Source organism: Pseudophryne corroboree, chromosome 4, assembly GCF_028390025.1.
Source record: "Pseudophryne corroboree isolate aPseCor3 chromosome 4, aPseCor3.hap2, whole genome shotgun sequence".
NCBI classification, from domain to species: Eukaryota; Metazoa; Chordata; class Amphibia; order Anura; family Myobatrachidae; genus Pseudophryne; species Pseudophryne corroboree.
Genome location: NC_086447.1, coordinates 695309502 through 695330872, shown reverse-complemented (window position 1 = coordinate 695330872; position 21371 = coordinate 695309502). Strand labels below are relative to the sequence as shown.

The following is a 21371-nucleotide window of genomic DNA, read 5'->3' as shown; positions in this document are numbered from 1 at the left end:
GCAAAACTAGCAGAGGTGTTAGTGGTGACATGTATGGTCACACTAATATACCACACTATGTCTCACAGCAATAGTGCACAGAACTAGACAGATCATCATCTACTCACATGGGAGGAGAGGATGAACTCTCAGGCTAAAGGATAACTGGATCAGAAGTCAGACCCAGCTATACAGCCCAGAAATGTAAGTGCTCCTTTGGGGATATAAATTGTAATATATATTTAGATATACACTGTATAAAACAAGTGCAGTTTTTCACTGACCAGATTCCTATGAGAGATAGAGAGGCTAAGCAGTACAGTACAAACATAATACGGTCTATAACCCGCAATAAAAAATAAAAAAAAGAGAAAAAACATAGTGGAAGTAATATTACACTAACACATTGGGGGTGATTCAGACCAGATCGTAGATGTTGTAAATTTAGCACATCTACGATCAGCTTCCCTGACATGCGGGAGGATGCCCAGGACAGGGCTAGTCCGCTCCGCATGTCAGGGCCGACCCCCCCGCACAAGTACAAAAGCATCACACAGCGGCAATGCTTTTGTACTGGAAGAGTAGCTCCCTGACAGCGCAGCTCCTGCGCGTTGGCAGGGGGCTACTCGTCGCAGCCTGGGTTGCAGCGGCTGCGTGTGACATCACAAGTATCTTAGATGAAAGTGATGCCCCCCTCCCTAAATGAGGGATCATTACTGCTATAGTCACAGTGCATGTAAAAACATAGTTATCATACTGGTAGGAGGGATATAGAATGTCAGACAAAACCATGGCCCAGTAAGAGGAACCTAAAGAAAAATTTGTTGCACCTACAAAATACTCTACAACAGAGTAAGTTATAGAAAACCTGTCCCCTTAAGGATGGAAAGGCAGAAACGGATTTTGAATACCTATGATACTGCAATAATGTTTAACGCATCCGTAAATAGGGATAGAACATAAAATGTATCCCGAACAGCTTACATTTGAGGAAACGGATCACGTCAGTAAGAGGGTATAGTGCTTAGGCAGAGTTATATACATCCATAAAGTATTACAGACAATGTATAACACCCCATAAGGCGACCCAGTAGGAGCAGTGGTATGAATTAAAAGTGGCTCATTAATGAGATTTGAACAAATGACCACCTGATTACGGTTGTATTACCTTAGCCCCTTTGGCTGATGCAGCCTCATTCACAAAGAGAATAAGTTAGATAATGCAGATCAAGCCCATGATGGGATTGGGGTACAGGAAGTGTAGATGATAAACAGACAAACAGTGGCAGTTGGTCTATCATTCCTGGAGAAAATTATATATCAGGTGCTTGAAAGGGGGAGGGGTCACAGACAAATAGCAAACAGAGAGGGGGGGGGGGGTGCATTTCCCCCCCTGGTATCCCCCCAGCACACTAATAAATTACCTGTAACCATACCTGAACCTATCTGGTAATATAATTTCAGAGAACTGGTCACACGTGTTTGCAAAGACATGTTTAGCTGCTGAGCCGCGCCAAGGCTTCGATATCAGCAGTCCTAACACTACATAACAGCAGTGCCCACATAGGGCCATGTGATTTGTCTACAGTAAGGCCTCATGACAAAGGCTCATACTAAAACACAAAATCGGGACACCTGGTGGGGATACTTTGCCGCCCCAGTGGTCACAGTATAATTCGTCCTATCCCCTTCCCCATAGAGACACCAAAAATGCAAGTTCTGCAAGACAAAATATTTTTAATTGCCAAAACTAGTTCTCATTTGTAAGGACTCCTTTCCATCTGAGGTCCTATCAATGAGTACATGTTAATTTTCAAGTATGTGTTGTTACCTTCTCCATTTAACAGCAATATCAAACATATCTCTCCATTGCAGTAGTCTGGTTTTGCCATTAATTCGCACTTTAGAGTTGGCCCAAGTCTTCTGCACAGCTTGCATGACTTCAAGTGCAGCTAGCCCCATCGCTGCAAGACAAATACAAGAAGACAGTCAATGAGGAAGCGGACATTAGACCTCTTTCATATCACAAATATGTGGGTTAAGCTTTTCATTTCAACCAAAACTTCATCCTCTACAAGACAGTACTGTTCATTAAGCGATGATCTGCCGCTTTGAAGTACAATATGGTACTGTGGTCAAGAGACACAGAAATCCAAAGGTCACTGTTCTCAAACGTAATAGGGCTGTTCTATTTCATTTATTAAATGTGCAGTTATTCAGTGTCTGGAAATAATCCTGTTTCTGTCTGCTGGAAATATTTACAGATATCAATGTCAGTAAAAGAAAATTCTAATCTCCTGCATTCTATCTTGCAAAATTATTAAAAATAAAAACATTACAAATAGAAAATAAAAAGTTCTCAAGGATATCACTATATTCTGGAACTGAATATGCATTCAAAAATAGTGACTGTCATCAAAGACTACTAAAATATCTTTAGTGCCATCTTCATACACATAACAAACACTAAGAAAAGAACCATCTGTATGTGTGTATATATATATATACATACATACATATATATATATATATATATATATATATATATATGTATGTATGTATATATGTATGTATATATGTGTGTATATATGTATGTGTGTATGTGTGTATGTATGTATGTATGTATGTATGTATGTATGTATGTGTGTGTATAGATAGATAGATAGATAGATAGATAGATAGATAGATAGATAGATAGATAGATAGATAGGAGAGCGAGATGTAAATATATATATTTTTCTCAGTCTCTCTGTATTGTGTGTGTATAGACCACTACATTAATTTCTCGTTGAACTTTAATCAAACGTGAATAAATAAAAACACTAACACCATTTCATAAAAAGCAAGTGGCTCAAATGACAAATCTTTTTCAGTTAAGGGTATAATAAGCCCATCTGGTGCATGTACCAGACACTTTTTCAGGACTTAAAGTGTAGACATTTTTTTTATTAAGACTTAACAAAAAAAGCCGTCACTGTCGTTTATTAAATAGGTTGTGACAGCCACTCACTGTGCAGAGTTTATATTGTGACACCTTTGGGCGGTTAGCCCCCAGACAACTGATGCTTGTAACCTAGAACCTAGATGAAACTTGTAAAAGAAAAGACAACACACTAAAACATTTTATAAAAAAATGAAGTCTCCGAGAAATTATCCAAACTTATTTTAACCTATATGATTATGCAGCACTTATAATACATATAATACAATACCTCTGTGAATTCTGTTGTTCGGTAGAAAGCCAGATGTTTCATATTGCATAAGGGCACCCAAACGATCTGCTACACAAATAATCTCCTGTATTTCCAATTTGTAGCTTTCAAAATTCTGTGGCAAAACATCCCTGAGAAGAATATGATCACTATTACAGAACATCAAAGCTCAAAACTTTGTGAAGGTAAAAATAGGATTTTACTTACCGGTAAATCTATTTCTCGTAGTCCGTAGAGGATGCTGGGGACTCCGTAAGGACCATGGGGAATAGACGTGCTCCGCAGGAGATAGGGCACTTTAAGAAAGCTTTGGATTCTGGGTGTGCACTGGCTCCTCCCTCTATGTCCCTCCTCCAGACCTCAGTTAGAGAAACTGTGCCCAGAGGATATGAACAGTACGAGGAAAGGATTTATGTAACCTAAGGGCGAGATTCATACCAGCCACACCAATCACACCGTATAACTTGTGATAAACTACCCAGTTAACAGTATGAACACGTAACATAGCCTCGGTTCAAGACCGACCAACTATAACATAACCCTTATGTAAGCAATAACTATATACAAGTCTTGTAGAAGAAGTCCGCACTTGGGACGGGCGCCCAGCATCCTCTACGGACTACGAGAAATAGATTTACCGGTAAGTAAAATCCTATTTTCTCTAACGTCCTAGAGGATGCTGGGGACTCCGTAAGGACCATGGGGATTATACCAAAGCTCCCAAACGGGCGGGAGAGTGCGGATGACTCTGCAGCACCGATTGAGCAAACAGGAGGTCCTCCTCAGCCAGGGTATCAAACTTATAGAACTTTGCAAACGTGTTTGACCGCGACCAAGTAGCAGCTTGGCACAGTTGTAGTGCCGAGACCCCTCGGGCAGCCGCCCAAGAAGAGCCCACCTTCCTAGTGGAATGGGCCTTAACCGATTTAGGCAATGGCAATCCTGCCGTAGAATGCGCCTGCTGAATCGTGTTACAGATCCAGCAAGCAATTGTCTGCTTTGAAAGCAGGAGCGCCAACCTTGTTGGCCGCATACAGAACAAACAGAGCTTCAGTCTTCCTGATCCTAGCTGTTCTGGTCACGTAAATCTTCAAAGCCCTGACCACATCCAGGGACTCTGAGTCCTCCAAGTCCTGTGTAGCCACAGGCACGTTAATAGGTTGTGGTTCATATGAAAAGATGAGACCACCTTGGGCAGAAATTGAGGACGAGTCCTCAACTCTGCCCTATCCACGTGAAAAATCAGGTATGGGCTTTTATATGATAAAGCCGCTAATTCCGAAACAAGCCTTGCAGAAGCTAAGGCCAACAACATGACCACTTTCCAAGTGAGGTATTTCAACTCCACTGTTTTGAGTGGTTGACTTGAGGAAACTTAATACCACGTTAAGATCCCAAGGCTCCACCGGAGGTACAAAAGGAGGCTGAATATGCAGCACTCCCTTCACAAAAGTCTGTACTTCAGGAAGAGAAGCCAATTCTCTTTGAAAGAAAATGGATAAGGCCGAAATTTGGACCTTTATGGACCCTAATTTTAGGCCCAAATTCAATCCCGTTTGAAGGAAGTGAAGCAGACGGCGCAAATGGAACTCCTCCGTAGGAGCAGCTCTGGCCTCACACCAAGAAACATATTTCCGCCATATACGGTGATAATGTTTCCATGTCACATCCTTCCTAGCCTTGATCAGGGTAGGAATGACCTCCTCCGGAATCCCTTTTTCAGCTAGGATCCAGCGTTCAACCACCATGCCGTCAAACGCAGCCGCGGTAAGTCTTGGAACAGACAGGGCCCCTGCTGCAGCAGGTCCTGCCTTAGAGGAAGAGGCCACGGATCTTCTGTGAGCAACTCTTGTAGATCCGGATGCCAAGTCCTCCTTGGCCAATCTGGAAGAATGAGAATTGTTCTAACCCTTCTTAGTCTTATTAATCTCAACACCTTGGGTATGAGAGGCAGAGGAGGAAACACATAGACCGATCTGAACACCCATGGTGTCACCAGAGCGTCTACCGCTACCGCCTGAGGGTCTCTTGACCTGGCGCAATACCTCTTTAGCTTTTTGTTGAGACGGGACGCCATCATGTCTATTTGAGGCAGTCCCCACCGATCCACGATCTGTGCGAAGACTTCTTGATGAAGTCCCCACTCTCCCGGATGCAGGTCGTGCCTGCTGAGGAAGTCCGCCTCCCAGCTGTCCACCCCCGGGATGAACACTGCTGATAGTGCGCTTACATGGCCTTCCGCCCAGCGCAGAATCCTGGTCGCTTCTGCCATGGCCACTCTGCTCCTTGTGCCGCCTTGGCGGTTTACATGAGCCACTGCCGTGATATTGTCGGACTGAATCAGAACCGGTTTGTTCTGAAGCCATTCCTCCGCCTGGCATAGGGCGTTGTAAATGGCCCTTAACTCCAGGAAATTGATGTGGAGACAAGTCCCTAGGCTTGACCAGAGACCTTGGAAATTTCTTCCCAGTGCGACAGCCCTCCAACCTCGGAGGCTCGCGTCCGTGGTCACCAGGATCCAGTCCTGAATGCCGAACCTGCGACCCTCTAGGAGGTGAGCACTGTGCAGCCACCACAGGAGAGATACCCTGGCCTTGGGAGACAGGGTCATCCGTTTCTGCATATGTAGATGGGACCCGGACCATTTGTCCAATAGGTCCCATTGGAAAGTCCTCGCATGGCACCTGCCGAAGGGGATGGCCTCATATGAAGCCACCATCTTCCCCAGAACCTTTGTGCAATGATGCACCGAAACCTTTTTTGGCTTTAAAAGGTTCCTGACCAGGGCTATGAGCTCCTGAGCCTTCTCCACCGGAAGAAAAACTCTTTTTTGGTCTGTGTCTAGAATCAGGCCCAAAAAGGTCAGACGCGTTGCAGGTACTAGCTGGGATTTCGGTAAATTGAGAATCCAGCCGTGCTTCTGCAACGTCTGCACGGACAGAGACACACTGTCCAGCAACTTCTCCCGAGATCTCGCCTTTATAAGGAGATCGTCCAAGTACGGGATAATTGTAACTCCCTGCTTGCGCATGAGCACCATCATTTCCGCCATTACCTTAGTGAAAATTCTCGGGGCCGTGGAAAGACCAAACGGCAATGTCTGAAATTGGTAGTGACAATCCTGTACTGCAAATCTCAGAAACGCCTGGTGAGGGGGGAAAATCGGAACATGAAGGTACGCATCCTTTATGTCCAGGGACACCATCCAATCCCCTCCCTCCAGACTGGCGATGACCATTCTGAGTGATACCATTTTGAACTTGAACCTCTTCAAGTACAGGTTCAGGGATTTTAGATTTAGAATGGGTCTGACCGAACCGTCCGGTTTCGGTACCACAAACAGGGATGAATAATAACCCTCTCCTTGCTGGAGATGAGGAACTGTGATTATCACCTGTTGAATGTACAATTTGTGAATTGCCGCTAACACTAGCTCCCTCTCTGACGGGGAAGCCGGCAGAGCCGAGTTGAAAAACCGGCGAGGGGGCATGTCTTCGAATTCCAGTCTGTATCCCTGGGAAACAATCTCTATTTCCCAGGGATCCACCTGTGATTGAACCCAGACGTGGCTGAAAAGACGAAGACGTGCCCCCACTTGATCTGACCCCCCCCCCCCCCCCCCCCGGAAAGCCCCAGCGTCATGCTGTCGATTTTGCGGAAGTAGGGGAGGACTTCTGCTCCTGGGAACTAGCTGAGTGCAGCTTTTTTCCCTTGCCTTTACCTCTGGCAACGAAGGACGATCCTCGTACCTTCTTGTTTTTATTGGAACGAAAGGACTGCATTTGATAATGTGGTACCTTCTTAGAATGCTGCGGGGGAACATAAGGTAAAAAATTTGATTTACCGGCCGTAGCAGTAGAGACTAGGTCCGAGAGGCCTTCTCCAAACAACTCCTCCCCCCTTGTGAGGCAATGACTCCATATGCCGCTTTGAGTCGGCGTCTCCCGTCCACTGTCAGGTCCACAAGAGCCGCCTAGTAGAAATAGACATAGCGTTTATTCTAGAGCTTAGCAAGCATCCCTCTCTGCCCATGCCACGACAGCACTACAAACCCAGGCCGACGCCATGGCCGGCCTAACTATAGTTCCTGAATGTGTGTAAATGTGCTTCATGGTAATTTCCTGCCTGCGATCAGCAGGATCCTTGAGGGAAGCAGTATCCGGAGAAGGCAGTGCCACCTTCTTGGATAAGCGTGTCAGCGCCTTGTCTACTTTAGGTGCAGATTCCCATCGTATCCGATCCTTCTGTGGAAAAGGATACGCCATGAGAATCCTTTTGGGAACATGGAATCTCCTATCCGGAGATTCCCAAGCCTTTTCGCATAATTCGCTTAGCTCAAATGAGGACGGAAACGTGACCTCAGGCTTTTTCCTTTTATACATGTGGACAGGGGGTTCCTCCGTGATATGCAAAACCTCTTTTATGGCAATAATCATGTACCCAATACCTTTTGCCACCTTCGGCTGCAATTTTGCATCCTCATAGTCGACACTAGTCAGTATCTGTGTCGGTATCTGTGTCAGCGACCTGGGATATGGGGCGCTTTTGAGACCCTGAAGGTCCTGGCACCACAGGGACAGGCACGGACTGGCTACCTGACTGATCCCTAGCTTCAGCCTTGTCTAATCTTTTATGCAGGAGATTTACATTTGCATTCAAGACATTCAGCATATCCACCCAGTCCGGTGTTGGCGTTGCCGACGGCGACCTGACATTCAAGCACTCCCCCTCCACATTAAGCGAGCCTTCCTCATCAAACATGTCGACACACACGTACCGACACACTGCACACACCCAAGGAAACTTTTTCTGAAGACAGTATCCCCTGAAAGGCCCTTTGGAGAGACAGAGAGAGAGTATGCCAGCACACACCCCAGCGCAACAACCTGGAGACCAACACAGAATGCTTTCCCCTAGCAGCGCTGTATTATACTTTATTCTGCCAATTATGTGCCCCCCCCCTCTCTTTTTAAACTCCCTTCACCGTGTGTAAGCAGGGGAGAGTCCGGGGAGCTTCCTCTCAGCGTTCTGTGGAGAGAGAAATGGCGCTGGTGAGTGCTGAGGGAGAAGCCCCGCCACCTCGGCGGCGGGCTTCTGTCCCGCTCAAAATCGTGTAAAATGGCGGGGGCTCAATTATATACATGTACAGTGCCCAGCTGTACATGTATATACCTATTTTCCATCTAAGAGGTGTTATTATTGCTGCCCAGGGCGCCCCCCCCTGCGCCCTGCACCCATACAGTGACCGGAGTGTGTGAGGTGATGTGGAGCAATGACGCACAGCTGCGGTGCTGTGCGTTACCTCTGTGAAGCTGAAGGCTTCTGCCGCCTGAGATGTCTTCTTGCTTCTGTTCTTCTGGCTCTGTGAGGAGAACGGCGGCGTGGCTCCGGGGGTGGATGCCCAGGACGAACCTGTGTTCACCCCCTCTGAAGCTAATGGTGTCCAGTAGCCGACGAAGCAGATCCTATCAGTTAAGTAGGTCTGCCCCTCTCTCCTCAGTCCCTCGATGCAGGGAGCCTGTTGCCAGCAGTGCTCCCTGTGAAAAAGTAAAAATCCAAACAAAAATGCTTTCTGTAGCAAAGAACTCGAGAGAGCTCCCTGCAGTGCGCCCTTCATCCTCTGGGCACAGTGTAAAACTGAGATCTGGAGGAGGGACATAGAGGGAGGAGCCAGTGCACACCCAGAATCCAAAGCTTTCTTAAAGTGCCCTATCTCCTGCGGAGCCAGTCTATTCCCCATGGTCCTTACGGAGTTCCCAGCATCCTCTAGGACGTTAGAGAAATAATAAAATGATATCTAACGATCATTCTATTTCTTTGAAAAACTCCAAGGTAGCCACTACTATGGGAAGTTTAGATTGCAGATTAGATATAGGGGTATATTCAATTGAAGTCGACTTGAATTACATATACCCCATAGACAGGGTAAGTAAAAATGCCCCCAGTCCTTATGTAATGCAGCTCCTCCCCATTCCTTGTTCCACTGGCATATTATGGCTGCAGGGTGCATGGTGAATGAGGATCGGGGGGGGGGGGGGGCAGAATTGCACACTCAGCACCTAGATCGGTAAGCCTGTAGTGGCGTTATGCTTTGTGTGATATAAGCATGATGGCGCCACCGCAGGCAACAGGAAAGGCTTTGGCACTGTGCCAGGGTCTTTTTTATCGTTTGCACATGTACCATCTCATAAAAAGTTCACATGGAAGATGCAACTGGCAAAAGTTATATTTTATTGTTTCAATTATTTTTACATCAGTGCACTACAGAGACAATTTTGTTCCCTTCCCCTACTTTGCATACAACATTATAGTCTACAGTAGCATGCTATCTATATCACATACATACTTTTTCTTGTTCCTTTAACTGATGCAATGTATTTTCTAATGCAGGTGGCCAACTCGTTCTCTTGCATACAAAGGGCCTGATTCAGGTTGGATAACTAGTGTTCACTCTAGGCTGTTTTAGCAGGGTGCCGCGCCCTGCCCGATTTTTAAAAGGTAAAATCCGCCCTGCCCCTTTTGCAGCGCCCTGCTAGAACAGCCGCCCGCTTCCTGCCCTCCCAGCGTGTAAAGATGCCGTGCGCATGCGCGCGGCATCCATTCATGCATTGGGAGAGAGCTGGGGGAAGCCCAGCACCGACGGAGGTGCTGGGCACGCCCCCAACAGTGACGTCGACGGCCACAGACGCCCTCTATAGCAGCGTCTGTGGGCCACACCGCCCACTAAAATGACAGGGGCGTGGTCGCGCCCCCGATTCGGGCGCGCGCCAATGTGCCCCCGTACTCCGGCGCCCTGCCCCTTCATGATCCTAGAAGGAACACTAATAACAAATTCTGCTAAGTAGCAGAATTTACAATCCATGTGAACGCATGCTGGGGGTCACCCATTGCAGGGTAAGGCCGCCCAACATGCTGACTGCCGCCTCTAAATCAGTGGTCAAAACAAAAATAGTTGTCAACATTTTCACATACAGACAAAACGAAAAAAAATTTAGCGCCTGAATGCAACAACTTGCAGAAAAAAAAGGAAATAGAATTTTGCGAAAACTTGTACAATCCTGCCACTCATAGGTTCCTTCATTTAAGGTCACTCAAATACTCTACCAAACATTGTTAATGTTTAACTATTTAGATTAACAGGTTTAATGTGAAACAATGCAAATTCATCTCATTTAATACATAATATCTAGTATTTACTTTATGTGAGGCTGGAGTCCTGGCTGCTCCTCGTAATCTTCTATGAGAAACGGTAGGTTTTTTGCCCAATGATCTTTGAAGTTCCCAGGTAGGTCAGTATCAATGTTATATTCTGTGACTGTCGTGTCCAGGTGTGAGTGCAAATAGCGAGAATATTCTGTGGAACAATGAAATGCAGTGTGACCATACTATATACAATACATGCGTGTCTTTCCAACTCCATTAAAAACTGTTTTTTTCGTCATAAGCTACTAATGGCATTATAATCAAGTAGGGCCTGATTCAGCCGCACAGAATGCCAATGTTCACAAAATTCAGTGATTTTCTGCTACAGCACATGCGAGAAAATCCCTAAAAAATTCAATGGCGCATGTGATACACTGTGAATGCACAACAGTGGTAATTGAGACGCATGGTATCATTATTGCTGGGCGGTAACTGGGAGGTGGCTAAACAGACGCACAAATATGGTCAGTCTTATGGGCATGTTATGGGAGTGTCACAGACATGTGGCTGAAGTGACTACGTACACAGGCACACAACTGTTCAGTGGAGACCATACAGCACTTGCCATAGGGTTGATGAAAGTTTCAATGCTGCAACCGATTGTATGCACAGATGTACACCAGGGAAGGGCTTTGAAGTGGTATTTACATAAAATCGCAGGCAGGCGACTACCAAAAGATGCAGCTGCTTCTGCATCCATCTCAGAGTCGGGCCCATAGTGACTAAAAGAGCCCATTTGGGTGGAATTCAAATGTTTGAAAAGTCGGTTTGGTGTCTGTTTTTTCCTGTCTATTAGATAGGAAAAAACAGACTCCCAACTGACTTTTCAAACATTTGAATCTCCCCCCTTTGTGGCAATACAATGTGGACTGCCTTCTGTATGCAGCATGTGACTGGTATTGATCACTTTATTTTTAAAACTTTATCCACCTATGCAGCTCTAGCAATTCAAAAGGTTATGGCCAGGTGGACACTAGAGTGACGGGCAATCTTGCCGATGGTCGGGACAAATTCCCTTCGCCCCAGACCATGCAAGACTTCCCTGCACACTATGTGATGTAATGAATGACTAAACGATACCTCGTTCCGTACTTCATTACACTGCACAGGGCCGCATACGATATCTTCTGATTGGCCGTGCAGCATGGCCAACCAGAAGGTCTCGTATGCGACCCGCAGGCAATTCTGCGTGCACACTGAACAATCTTCATTATTTGTCATTCCAATATGATAAATCGTGAATATATCGTTGTACTGTGTACCCGGCCTATAAAACCCACTTAATACTCCTAATTATTAGACCAATAGAGACCACAGCCTGGGATGCCTACTGATTGCACCTTTAAACTTATCCACTTAAGATTTACATCCATCAAGTAGCAAAATGCTTGCAAATGCTGTGTTACTATTGTGTGATGGATTGTACACAACATAGACAAACACTTACCTCTTAGATACTTCACTTTTAAATACTCTTGGCTTGCTTTCTGACCAGGCAGTGGGTCATTTAACATTACTTTCGTCTGAGCTTTAATTCCTTCATAAAAATGGCCCATAGAGACGTGGCTAAGCCCGTTCATGTACTGACACACCTCATTATATGGCTCCAGCTGGAGACATCGCTGCAAGGAAAGGAAATATGGATAAAGGGTATTATGCTAGTCCTACTATTCTGCTCCTATGAACACAGTTTGAGATTTTATTTCTTTCAGTAACGGACATCCGCCTCTAGCATGTACAAATATTAGCCTGGATATACAGTTGTGTACATTCGTAATGAAAAGTGAATTATTTAATTTTAATAGTAGTATAATAAAATTGGCTATTTTTTATCATTTATATTTGCTGAATAATACCTGCAGCTGAAACGCATTAATTTTGCAATCCATGTGTACGGGCTATGGGTAAACTTAGGAACATCGGGCCAAGACACCACTGACATCAGAAACACTGACATAACGGTAACTCGGACAGTCCCTAACCTATTGTACAGTATTAATAGTGTATTTTCATAAATGTTAAACATCTGAAGCAGAGACAAAAACAATGGCACTCTAGTAACTAACATCTACCAGCAGGTTTATCTTCCACAAACTTAATAAAAGACAATACTATCCCTGCAAGATGAATAATATGTTAATCTGTTCACATTTACATTACAGAAAATTCAAAGGAAACAAAACAAATAAGTATTTTTAAGGTCCCCAAATGTGATCTGAAAAGTAAACATCTGAGCAAACAAAAACTTTACATCATGTCCTAAATCACTTCATTAAAATGTTCCAAGATCATTATGCAGATTTTTTTATTTATTTTAAAGACCATTAAAATATGGCCTTATTGTGTTATGGTTTCAATAGGATCAGAGCATGTATTTTTATTTGTTTTAATCATGTCCAGGATCGCATGTATTTAATTCAGTGTACTATAACTTCTAAGCTGGGAATGTCTCGAGCTTCGAAGTGGGGCCAAACAGATCACTACTTTGTTTCCCAGCACAGAGTGTGTCTGGAGATTTTGTAAGGGGCAGTGACCGGTCTACGCATGTGATGACATCAGTGAGGACAAGTGGGCACATTATATTAATATAAAGAGTTTGTGAAATGATTAAGAAAACTGTAGTCAACACACGGGTTCGGTATGATTTACAGGCAGACGGGATGCCGGCTGTCAGTATACCGACAGTGGCATCCTGTCTGCTGGAATCCTGGCAGCAAGTTTCCTTGCGGGCTTGCTGCGCTCATCACACTTTGGGCCAAGTGGGTCGTTTCGCTTGCCACAGGTTCTATTTCCACTCGGTGGGCAGCTGTTGTGATTCCGGCATCAGTCTTCTGAATGCCAGGATCCTGACAGCCGGCATTTTAACTACATCCCCAATACACACCTTTAAATGAAAAACATATGAATTCCTATATCCAACTTATTACTGTATACTGTAAAAATGTAAATGACAATATAAAAAGGTTAATAAGGCAGGTAGTACAAATAATTTCGCCACAGGTACACATATATGTCTCTAGTGAAGACACACCTTAAAGTTGGTCAGTGCCTCCCGCAGACTACCATGGTGGTAAAGCATTATTCCCCTTAGCTGAAGTGTCTGCACATGATTCTGATTCAGCATCAATGCTTTCTGGAAGTTCTCCATGGCTGCTTCGACATTACCAAGTTCTCTAAAATCAAATACATAACATTATAACACACAATTAGATACAGTCACATGTTTTTGAGAAGAAGGCGCCATTATTTGGCGTACTACAGCAAAAGGGTACTAAGAATATGACAGTAAGACTGCCCACGCTACTAGGGATGTGGGAGTGATCTGTATGAACGGGAGTGGCAAATGTGATATTTTTGCTTTGTAGATCGATTGCTGGGCACTGAAAATCAATACATCATCTGACTATTACACCACAAATCTCAATGTCACAATGAGGAGGTCATTTATAGGCCACTGGATGTATAATGATCTGTGACTTCTATCTCTTTTGTCTACGTTACCAGCGATGAAAGGATGAACAATAGCCAGAAAAGTTAAATAAATAAGCCCCATTTCTCATACGTCCTAGAGGATGCTGGGGTCACCATAAGAACCATGGGGTATATACAGGATCCGTAGGAGACATGGGCACTTTAAGACTTTGAAAGGGGTTGTGAACTGGCTCCTCCCTCTATGCCCCTCCTCCAGACTCCAGTTTAGAATTGTGCCCAGTGACACTGGATGCACTCTGAGGGGCTCTACTGAGTTTCTCGGAAAAGACTTATGTTAGGTTTTTTATTTTCAGGGAGAACTGCTGGCAACAGTTTCCCTGCTTCGTGGGACTTAGGGGAGAGAAGTATGACCTACTTCTAGTGAGTTTAAAGGCTCTGCTTCTTGGCTACAGGACACCATTAGCTCCTGAGGGTTTGATCGCTAAATCGCCTAGATGCTCGCTCCCAGAGCCGGCCGTCAACCCCCTTACAGAGCCAGAAGTCAGAAGACAGGTGAGTAGAAGAAGCAAAGAAGACTTCAGTGGCGGCATTATGAGGTACCGCACAGCGATCGCACGCTGCGCACCATGCTCCCACACACAGCAGCACTACAGGGTGCAGGTCGCGGGGGGTGGGGGCGCCCTGGGCAGCATATAAGCCTCTAAATAGACTGGCAAGAGGGGACATAGGTGCAGAGGCACTGTCCTAACCCCCGCCAGTATAAAAATTTAGTTAAAAAAGCAGGACTGAAGCGCGCCATTGCGGGGGCAGAGCTTAGTCCTCTCAGCTTACACAGCTCAGCGCCATTTTCTCTACACAGGCTGCAGAGACGCTAATCCTTCCTCACACTGCTGCATAAGTATCAGGGTGGAAAACGGGGGGGGGGGGGGGGGGGCACAGTAATTTTGGTGCAATTAGTAAAAGCGCTGCAGGTCTGGGGCATTGATAGTGTTTCAGAACAGTTGGTGAAGCGCTGGGTTGTGAGCTGGCAAACTCCCTCTGTGTCTCTCTGACAGACTTTACTGTGGGTCTGTCCCCTATATGCCCAGTGTGTCTGTGAGTATTGGGTACACGTGTGTCGGCATGTCTGAGGCGGAGTGCTGTTCCCAGGAGGAGACTGTGTTAGGGACACAAACGGCTGTGGGAGTGACCCTGTCGGCACCGCCGACTCCTGATTAGGTAAATGTGTTGAATGCTAATGTGGCTCTTATTAATAAGAGATTGGATAAATCTGAGTCTCAGAACCAGGCATGGAAGAAATCTGTGGAGAATGTGTTGTTGCAAGTTCAGACCCCTTCGGGGTCACAAAAAAGATTGTTTGCCCAGTTGGCAGACACGGATACCGACACGGACTCTGACTCCAGTGTCGACTATAGTGATGCCAGATTAGATCCAAAATTGGCAAAGAGCATTCGGTACATGATTGTGGCGATAAAAGATGCATTACATATATCGGAGGACCCTACTGTTCCTGACAAAAGGGTCTGTATGTATAAGGGAAAGAAGCCTGAGGTAACGTTTCCTCCCTCTCATGAACTGAAAAGGTTTGGGAAAGTCCTGACAAAAAGTTTCAGATTCCCAAAAGGATTCCGGTGGCATACCCGTTTCCCCCTGGGGATAGGGAAAAGTGGGAATCACCCCCTATTGTGGACAAGGCTCTTTCAAGGCTGTCCCTGACACGGCAGCCCTTAAGGATCCTGCGGATCGTAGGCAGGAAAATACACTGAAATCCATTTATGTCACCACGGGTACGCTACTCAGACCAGCCATTGCATCTGTGTGGGTGAGTAGTGCTATTGAAAAGTGGGCAGATAACTTGTCATCTGATATAGATACCCTAGATAGGGATAACGTTCTCTTGACACTTGGTCATATCAGGGACGCTGCAGCATACCTAAAGGAAGCTGCGAGGGATATTGGCCTTTTGGGATCAAAGGCCAATGCCATGGCGGTCTCAGCTAGGAGAGCATATTGGATTCATCAATGGAATGCTGACTCTAAGAAAAATATGTAGTCTCTACCGTACAAAGGTGGTGTCTTGTTTGGTGACGGCCTCGCTGATTTGGTGTCTACGGCTACCGCGGGTAAGTCATCATTTTTACCTTATGTTCCTGCACAACAAAAGAAAACACACCACACATCAGATGCAGTCCTTTCGGCCCAATAAATACATGAAAGGCCGAGGTTCTTCCTTCCTTGCTACTAGAGGAAGGGGAAAGGGTAAAAGATCTCCGGCCGAGGCAGGTTCCCAGGAGCAGAAGTCCTCCCCGGCTTCTGCCAAATCCACCGCATGACGCTGGGACTCCTCTGCGGTAGTCCATACCGGTGGGGGCACGTCTCAAACTCTTCAGTCAATTCTGGGTTCATCCGGACCTGGACCCATAGGTTGTAGAAATAGTGTCCCAGGGGTACAAACTAGAGTTTCAAGACATTCCCCCTCGCCGATTTTTCAAATCGGCCATACCAGCTTCTCTTCCGGAAAGGGAGGTAGTATGCGACACAATACAAAAGTTGTGTCAAAATCAGGTCATTGTCAGGGTTCCCCCGTCACAACAGGGAGAAGGCTTTTATTCGAGCCTGTTCGTGGTCCCGAAGCCGGATGGCTCGGTCAGACCAATCCTGAACCTGAAATCCCTCAATTTCTACCAAAGAAAATTCAAATTCAAGATGGAATCTCTCCAGGCAGTGATCTCCAGTCTGGAGGAAGGGGATTTTATGGTGTCGGTAGACATAAAGGATGTTTATTTACATGTTCCCATTTATCCTCCGCATCAGGCTTACCTGAGGTTTGCAGTACAGGATTGTCATTACCAATTTCAGACGTTGCCATTTGGTCTGTCCACGGTTCCGAGGGTTTTCACCAAAGTCATAGCGGAAATGATGATTCTCCTGCGCAAGCAAGGAGTCACAATTATCCCGTACTTGGATGATCTCCTGATAAAGGAGAGATCCAGGGACCAGCTACTGCAGAACATTACGCTCTCCCTGACGGTTCTGCAACAACATGGTTGGCTCCTAAACTTGCCGAAATCACAGTTGGTGCCGACTACGCGGCTGCCGTTTCTGGGAATGATTCTGGACACAGAATTACAGAGAGTTTTTCTTCCAGTGGAAAAGGCTCTGGAAATCCAGAACCTGGTCAGACAAATTCTGAAACCAGCGAGAGTGTCAATCCATCAATGCACTCGGTTGCTGGGGAAAATGGTAGCGGCCTACGAGGCCATTCAGTTTGGCAGATTCCATCCCAGAGTGTTTCGGTGGGACCTGTTGGACAAGTGGTCCGGATCCCACCTGCACATGCACCAAAGAATAATCCTGTCTTCCAAGACCAGAATCTCACTCCTGTGGTGGCTACACACCTCTCACCTCATAGAGGGGCGCAGGTTCGGGATCCAGGACTGGATCCTAGTAACCACGGATGCGAGTCTCCGAGGCTGGGGGGCAGTCACACAGGGGGAAAACTTCCAAGGAAGATGGTCAAGCCAGGAAACTTGTCTACACATAAACGTTCTGGAGTTAAGGGCCATTTACAACGGCCTTCTTCAAGTGGAACGTCTGCTTCGCAATCTGCCCGTATTGATTCAGTCGGACAATATAACAGCAGTTGCGTACATAAACCGCCAAGGCGGAACAAAAAGCAGAGCGGCAATGGCAGAAGTCACGAAGGTTCTCTGCTGGGCGGAAAGACATACAAGCGCCCTGTCAGTGGTCTTCATTCCAGGAGTGGACAACTGGGAAGCAGACTTCCTCAGCAGACACGATCTCCATCCAGGAGAATGGGGTCTTCATCAAGAGGTCTTCACAGAAGTGACAGGTCTTTGGGGAATTCCTCAAATAGACATGATGGCGTCTCGTCTTAACAAGAAACTTCAGAGATATTGTTCCAGGTCGAGGGACCCTCAAGCAATAGCAGTGGACGCCCTAGTGACACCATGGGTGTTTCAGTCGGTGTATGTATTCCCTCCGCTTCCTCTCATTCCAAAAGTGCTAAAGATCATAAGAAGAACAAAGGTTCAGGCGATCCTCATTGTTCCGGACTGGCCAAGGAGGGCTTGGTATCCAGATCTTCAGGAATTACTCATAGGAGATCCCTGGCCTCTTCCTCTACGAGAGGATCTGTTACAGCAGGGGCCGTGCGTGTATCAAGACTTACCGCGGCTGCGTTTGACGGCTAGCTCGAAAGGGTATTCCCAGTGAAGTCATTCCCACGCTTATTCAGGCTAGAAAAGGGGTAACGTCTAAACATTACCACCGTATTTGGAGAAAATATGCGTCTTGGTGTGAATCCAAGAAGGCTCCTACGGAAGAATTTCAGTTAGGACGTTTTCTCCATTTCCTACAAGCAGGTGTGGATGCGGGCTTAAAGTTGGGCTCAATTAAAGTTCAAATTTCAGCCTTATCGGTTTTCTTTCAAAAACAATTAGTCTCCGTTCCAGAAGTTCAGACTTTCGTGAAAGGCGTGTTGCACATCCAACCTCCATTTGTGCCCCCAGTGGAACCATGGGATCTTAACGTGGTGTTGCAGTTCCTTCAATCACATTGGTTTGAACCATTACAGAAGGTGGAGTTGAAATTCGTCACTTGGAAAGTGGTCATGCTATTGGCCTTGGCATCCACAAGGCGGCTATCGGAGTTAGCGGCCTTGTCTCACAAGAGCCCTTATTTGATCTTCCATGAAGATAGAGCAGAGTTGAGGACTCGTCAACAATTTCTGCCGAAGGTGGTTTCATCGTTCCACATGAACCAACCTATTGTGGTGCCTGTGGCTACTGACGCATTAGTGGAGCCGAAGTCTCTCGATGTGGTCAGAGCTTTAAAAATCTATGTCGCCAGGACGGCTCAGTTTAGGAAAACGGAGGCTCTGTTTGTCCTGTATGATCCCAACAAGATTGGGGCTCCTGCTTCCAAGCAGACTATTGCACTCTGGATCTGTGCTACGATTCAGCAGGCTCATTCTACGGCTGGATTGCAGTTGCCGAAATCGGTGAAGGCCCATTCTACCATAAAGGTGGGCGTGTCCTGGGCGGCTGCCCGGGGGGTCTCGGCGTTACAACTTTGCCGAGCAGCTACTTGGTCGGGGTTAAACACTTTTGCAAAGTTTTACAAGTTTGATGACCTGGCCGATGAAGACCTCAAGTTTAGTCAATCGGTGCTGCAGAGTCATCCGCACTCTCCCACCCGTTCTAGAGCTTTGGTATAACCCCATGGTTCTTATAGTGACCCCAGCATCCTCTAGGACGTATGAGAAAATAAAATTTTAATACCTACCAGTAAATCCTTTTCTCTTAGTCCGTAGAGGATGCTGGGCGCCCGTCCCAGTGCGTACTGTATTTGCAGTTATTAGTTCTGGTTACACCCAGGTTGTGTTTCGTTTATAATCAGCCGGTTGCTGACATTGTTCATGCTGTTGACTAGAGTTCTGTTGAATGCCATGTTGTACGGCATGTTTGAGGTGTGAGCTGGTATGTGTCTCGCCTTAGTTTAAAAATAATTCCTTTCCTCGAAATGTCCGTCTCCCTGGGCACAGTTTCTATAACTGGAGTCTGGAGGAGGGGCATAGAGGGAGGAGCCAGTTCACACCCCTTTTAAAGTCTTAAAGTGCCCATGTCTCCTGCGGATGCCGCCTATACCCCATTGTTCTTATGGTGATCCCAGCATCCTCTACGGACTAAGAGAAAAGGATTTACCGGTAGGTATTAAAATCCTAATTAAAACAAATGACTTAATAAATTGTATGTAGTTATTATCAAAGAATTAGAAAAATAAGATTTTAAACCTACCGGTAAATCTTTTTCTCGTAGTCCGTAGAGGATGCTGGGGACTCCGTAAGGACCATGGGGATTGACTGGCTCCGCAGGAGACATGGGCACTTTAAGAAAGAATTTAGATCTAGTGTGCACTGGCTCCTCCCTCTATGCCCCTCCTCCAGACCTCAGTTAGAGAAACTGTGCCCAGAGGAGACGGACAGTACGAGGAAAGGATTTTTGTTAATCCAAGGGCAAGATTCATACCAGCCACACCAATCACACCGTATAACTTGTGATATACTATCCAGTTAACAGTATGAAAACGACATAGTATCAGTCCAAGACCGATGAGACTATAACATAACCCTTATTTAAGCAACTACTATATACAAGTCTTGCAGAAGTAGTCCGCACTTGGGACGGGCGCCCAGCATCCTCTACGGACTACGAGAAAAAGATTTACCGGTAGGTTTAAAATCTTATTTTCTCTAACGTCCTAGAGGATGCTGGGGACTCCGTAAGGACCATGGGGATTATACCAAAGCTCCCAAACGGGCGGGAGAGTGCGGATGACTCTGCAGCACCGATTGAGCAAACAGGAGGTCCTCCTCAGCCAGGGTATCAAACTTATAGAACTTTGCAAAGGAGTTTGAACCCGACCAAGTAGTAGCTCGGCACAGCTGTAGTGCCGAGACCCCTCTGGCAGCCGCCCAAGAAGAGCCCACCTTCCTAGTGGAATGGGCCTTGATTTAGGTTACGGCAATCCCGCCGTAGAATGCGCCTGCTGAATCGTGTTACAGATCCAGTGAGCAATAGTCTACTTTGAAGCAGGGGCACCAATCTTGTTGGTTTCATACATGATAAACAGTGCTTCTGTTTTTCTGACTGTAGCCGATCTGGCCACGTAAATTTTCAAAGCCCTGACCACATCAAGGGACTCGGGATCCTCCAAGTCACGCGTAGCCACAGGCACCACAATAGTTCATATGAAAGGATGAAAACACTTTTGGCAGGAATTGAGGACGGGTCCGCAATTCCGCTCTATCCATATGGAAAACCAGATAGGGGCTTTTATGTGATAAAGCCGCTAATTCCGACACTCGCCTAGCCGAAGCCAAGGCTAATAACATGACCACCTTCCAAGTGAGATTTTTCAACTCCACCGTTTTAAGTGGTTCAAACCAGTGTGACTTAATGAAACTTAACACCACGTTAAGGTCCCAAGGCGTCACAGGAGGTACAAAAGGAGGCTGAATATGCAGTACTCCCTTCACAAAAGTTTGTACTTCAGGGAGAGAGGCCAATTCCTTTTGAAAGAAAATGGATAAGGCCGAAATCTGAACATTAATAGATCCTAATTTTAGGCCGAAATTCACTCCAGTTTGCAGGAAGTGAAGGAAACGGCCCAGATGGAATTCTTCCGTAGGAGCATTCCTGGCCTCACACCAAGAAACATATTTTCGCCATATACGGTGATAATGTTTAGAGGTCATGTCCTTCCTAGCCTTTATTAGCGTAAGAATGACCTCATCCGGAATACCCTTATCCGCTAGGATCTGGCGTTCAACCGCCATGCCGTCCAACGCAGCCGCGGTAAGTCTTGGAATAGACATGGCCCCTGTTGCAACCGGTCCTGTCTTAGAAGAAGAAGCCACTGATCTTCTGTGAGCATTTCCTGCAGATCCAGATACCAGGTCCTTCGTGGCCAATCTGGAACAATGAGGATTGTGCTCATTCCTCTCCCTCCTACCATTCTCAA

The 21371-nt window shown here is 46.0% G+C and overlaps 1 protein-coding gene across 3 annotated transcripts in view; it reads right to left on the bottom strand.

Annotated features, from left to right (window-relative positions):
• Positions 1–21371, bottom strand: part of TTC13 (tetratricopeptide repeat domain 13) — a 227023-nt gene that overhangs the window by 88224 nt on the left and 117428 nt on the right. For all 3 annotated transcript variants that reach the window (XM_063917918.1, XM_063917919.1, XM_063917920.1), the window contains exons 10-14: positions 13426–13567; positions 11842–12016; positions 10389–10545; positions 3192–3322; positions 1811–1943 (exon numbers count right to left, since the gene is read on the bottom strand). In XM_063917918.1, the coding sequence (XP_063773988.1) occupies positions 1811–1943; positions 3192–3322; positions 10389–10545; positions 11842–12016; positions 13426–13567 (738 nt within the window). The remainder of the gene's footprint in view (positions 1–1810; positions 1944–3191; positions 3323–10388; positions 10546–11841; positions 12017–13425; positions 13568–21371) is intronic.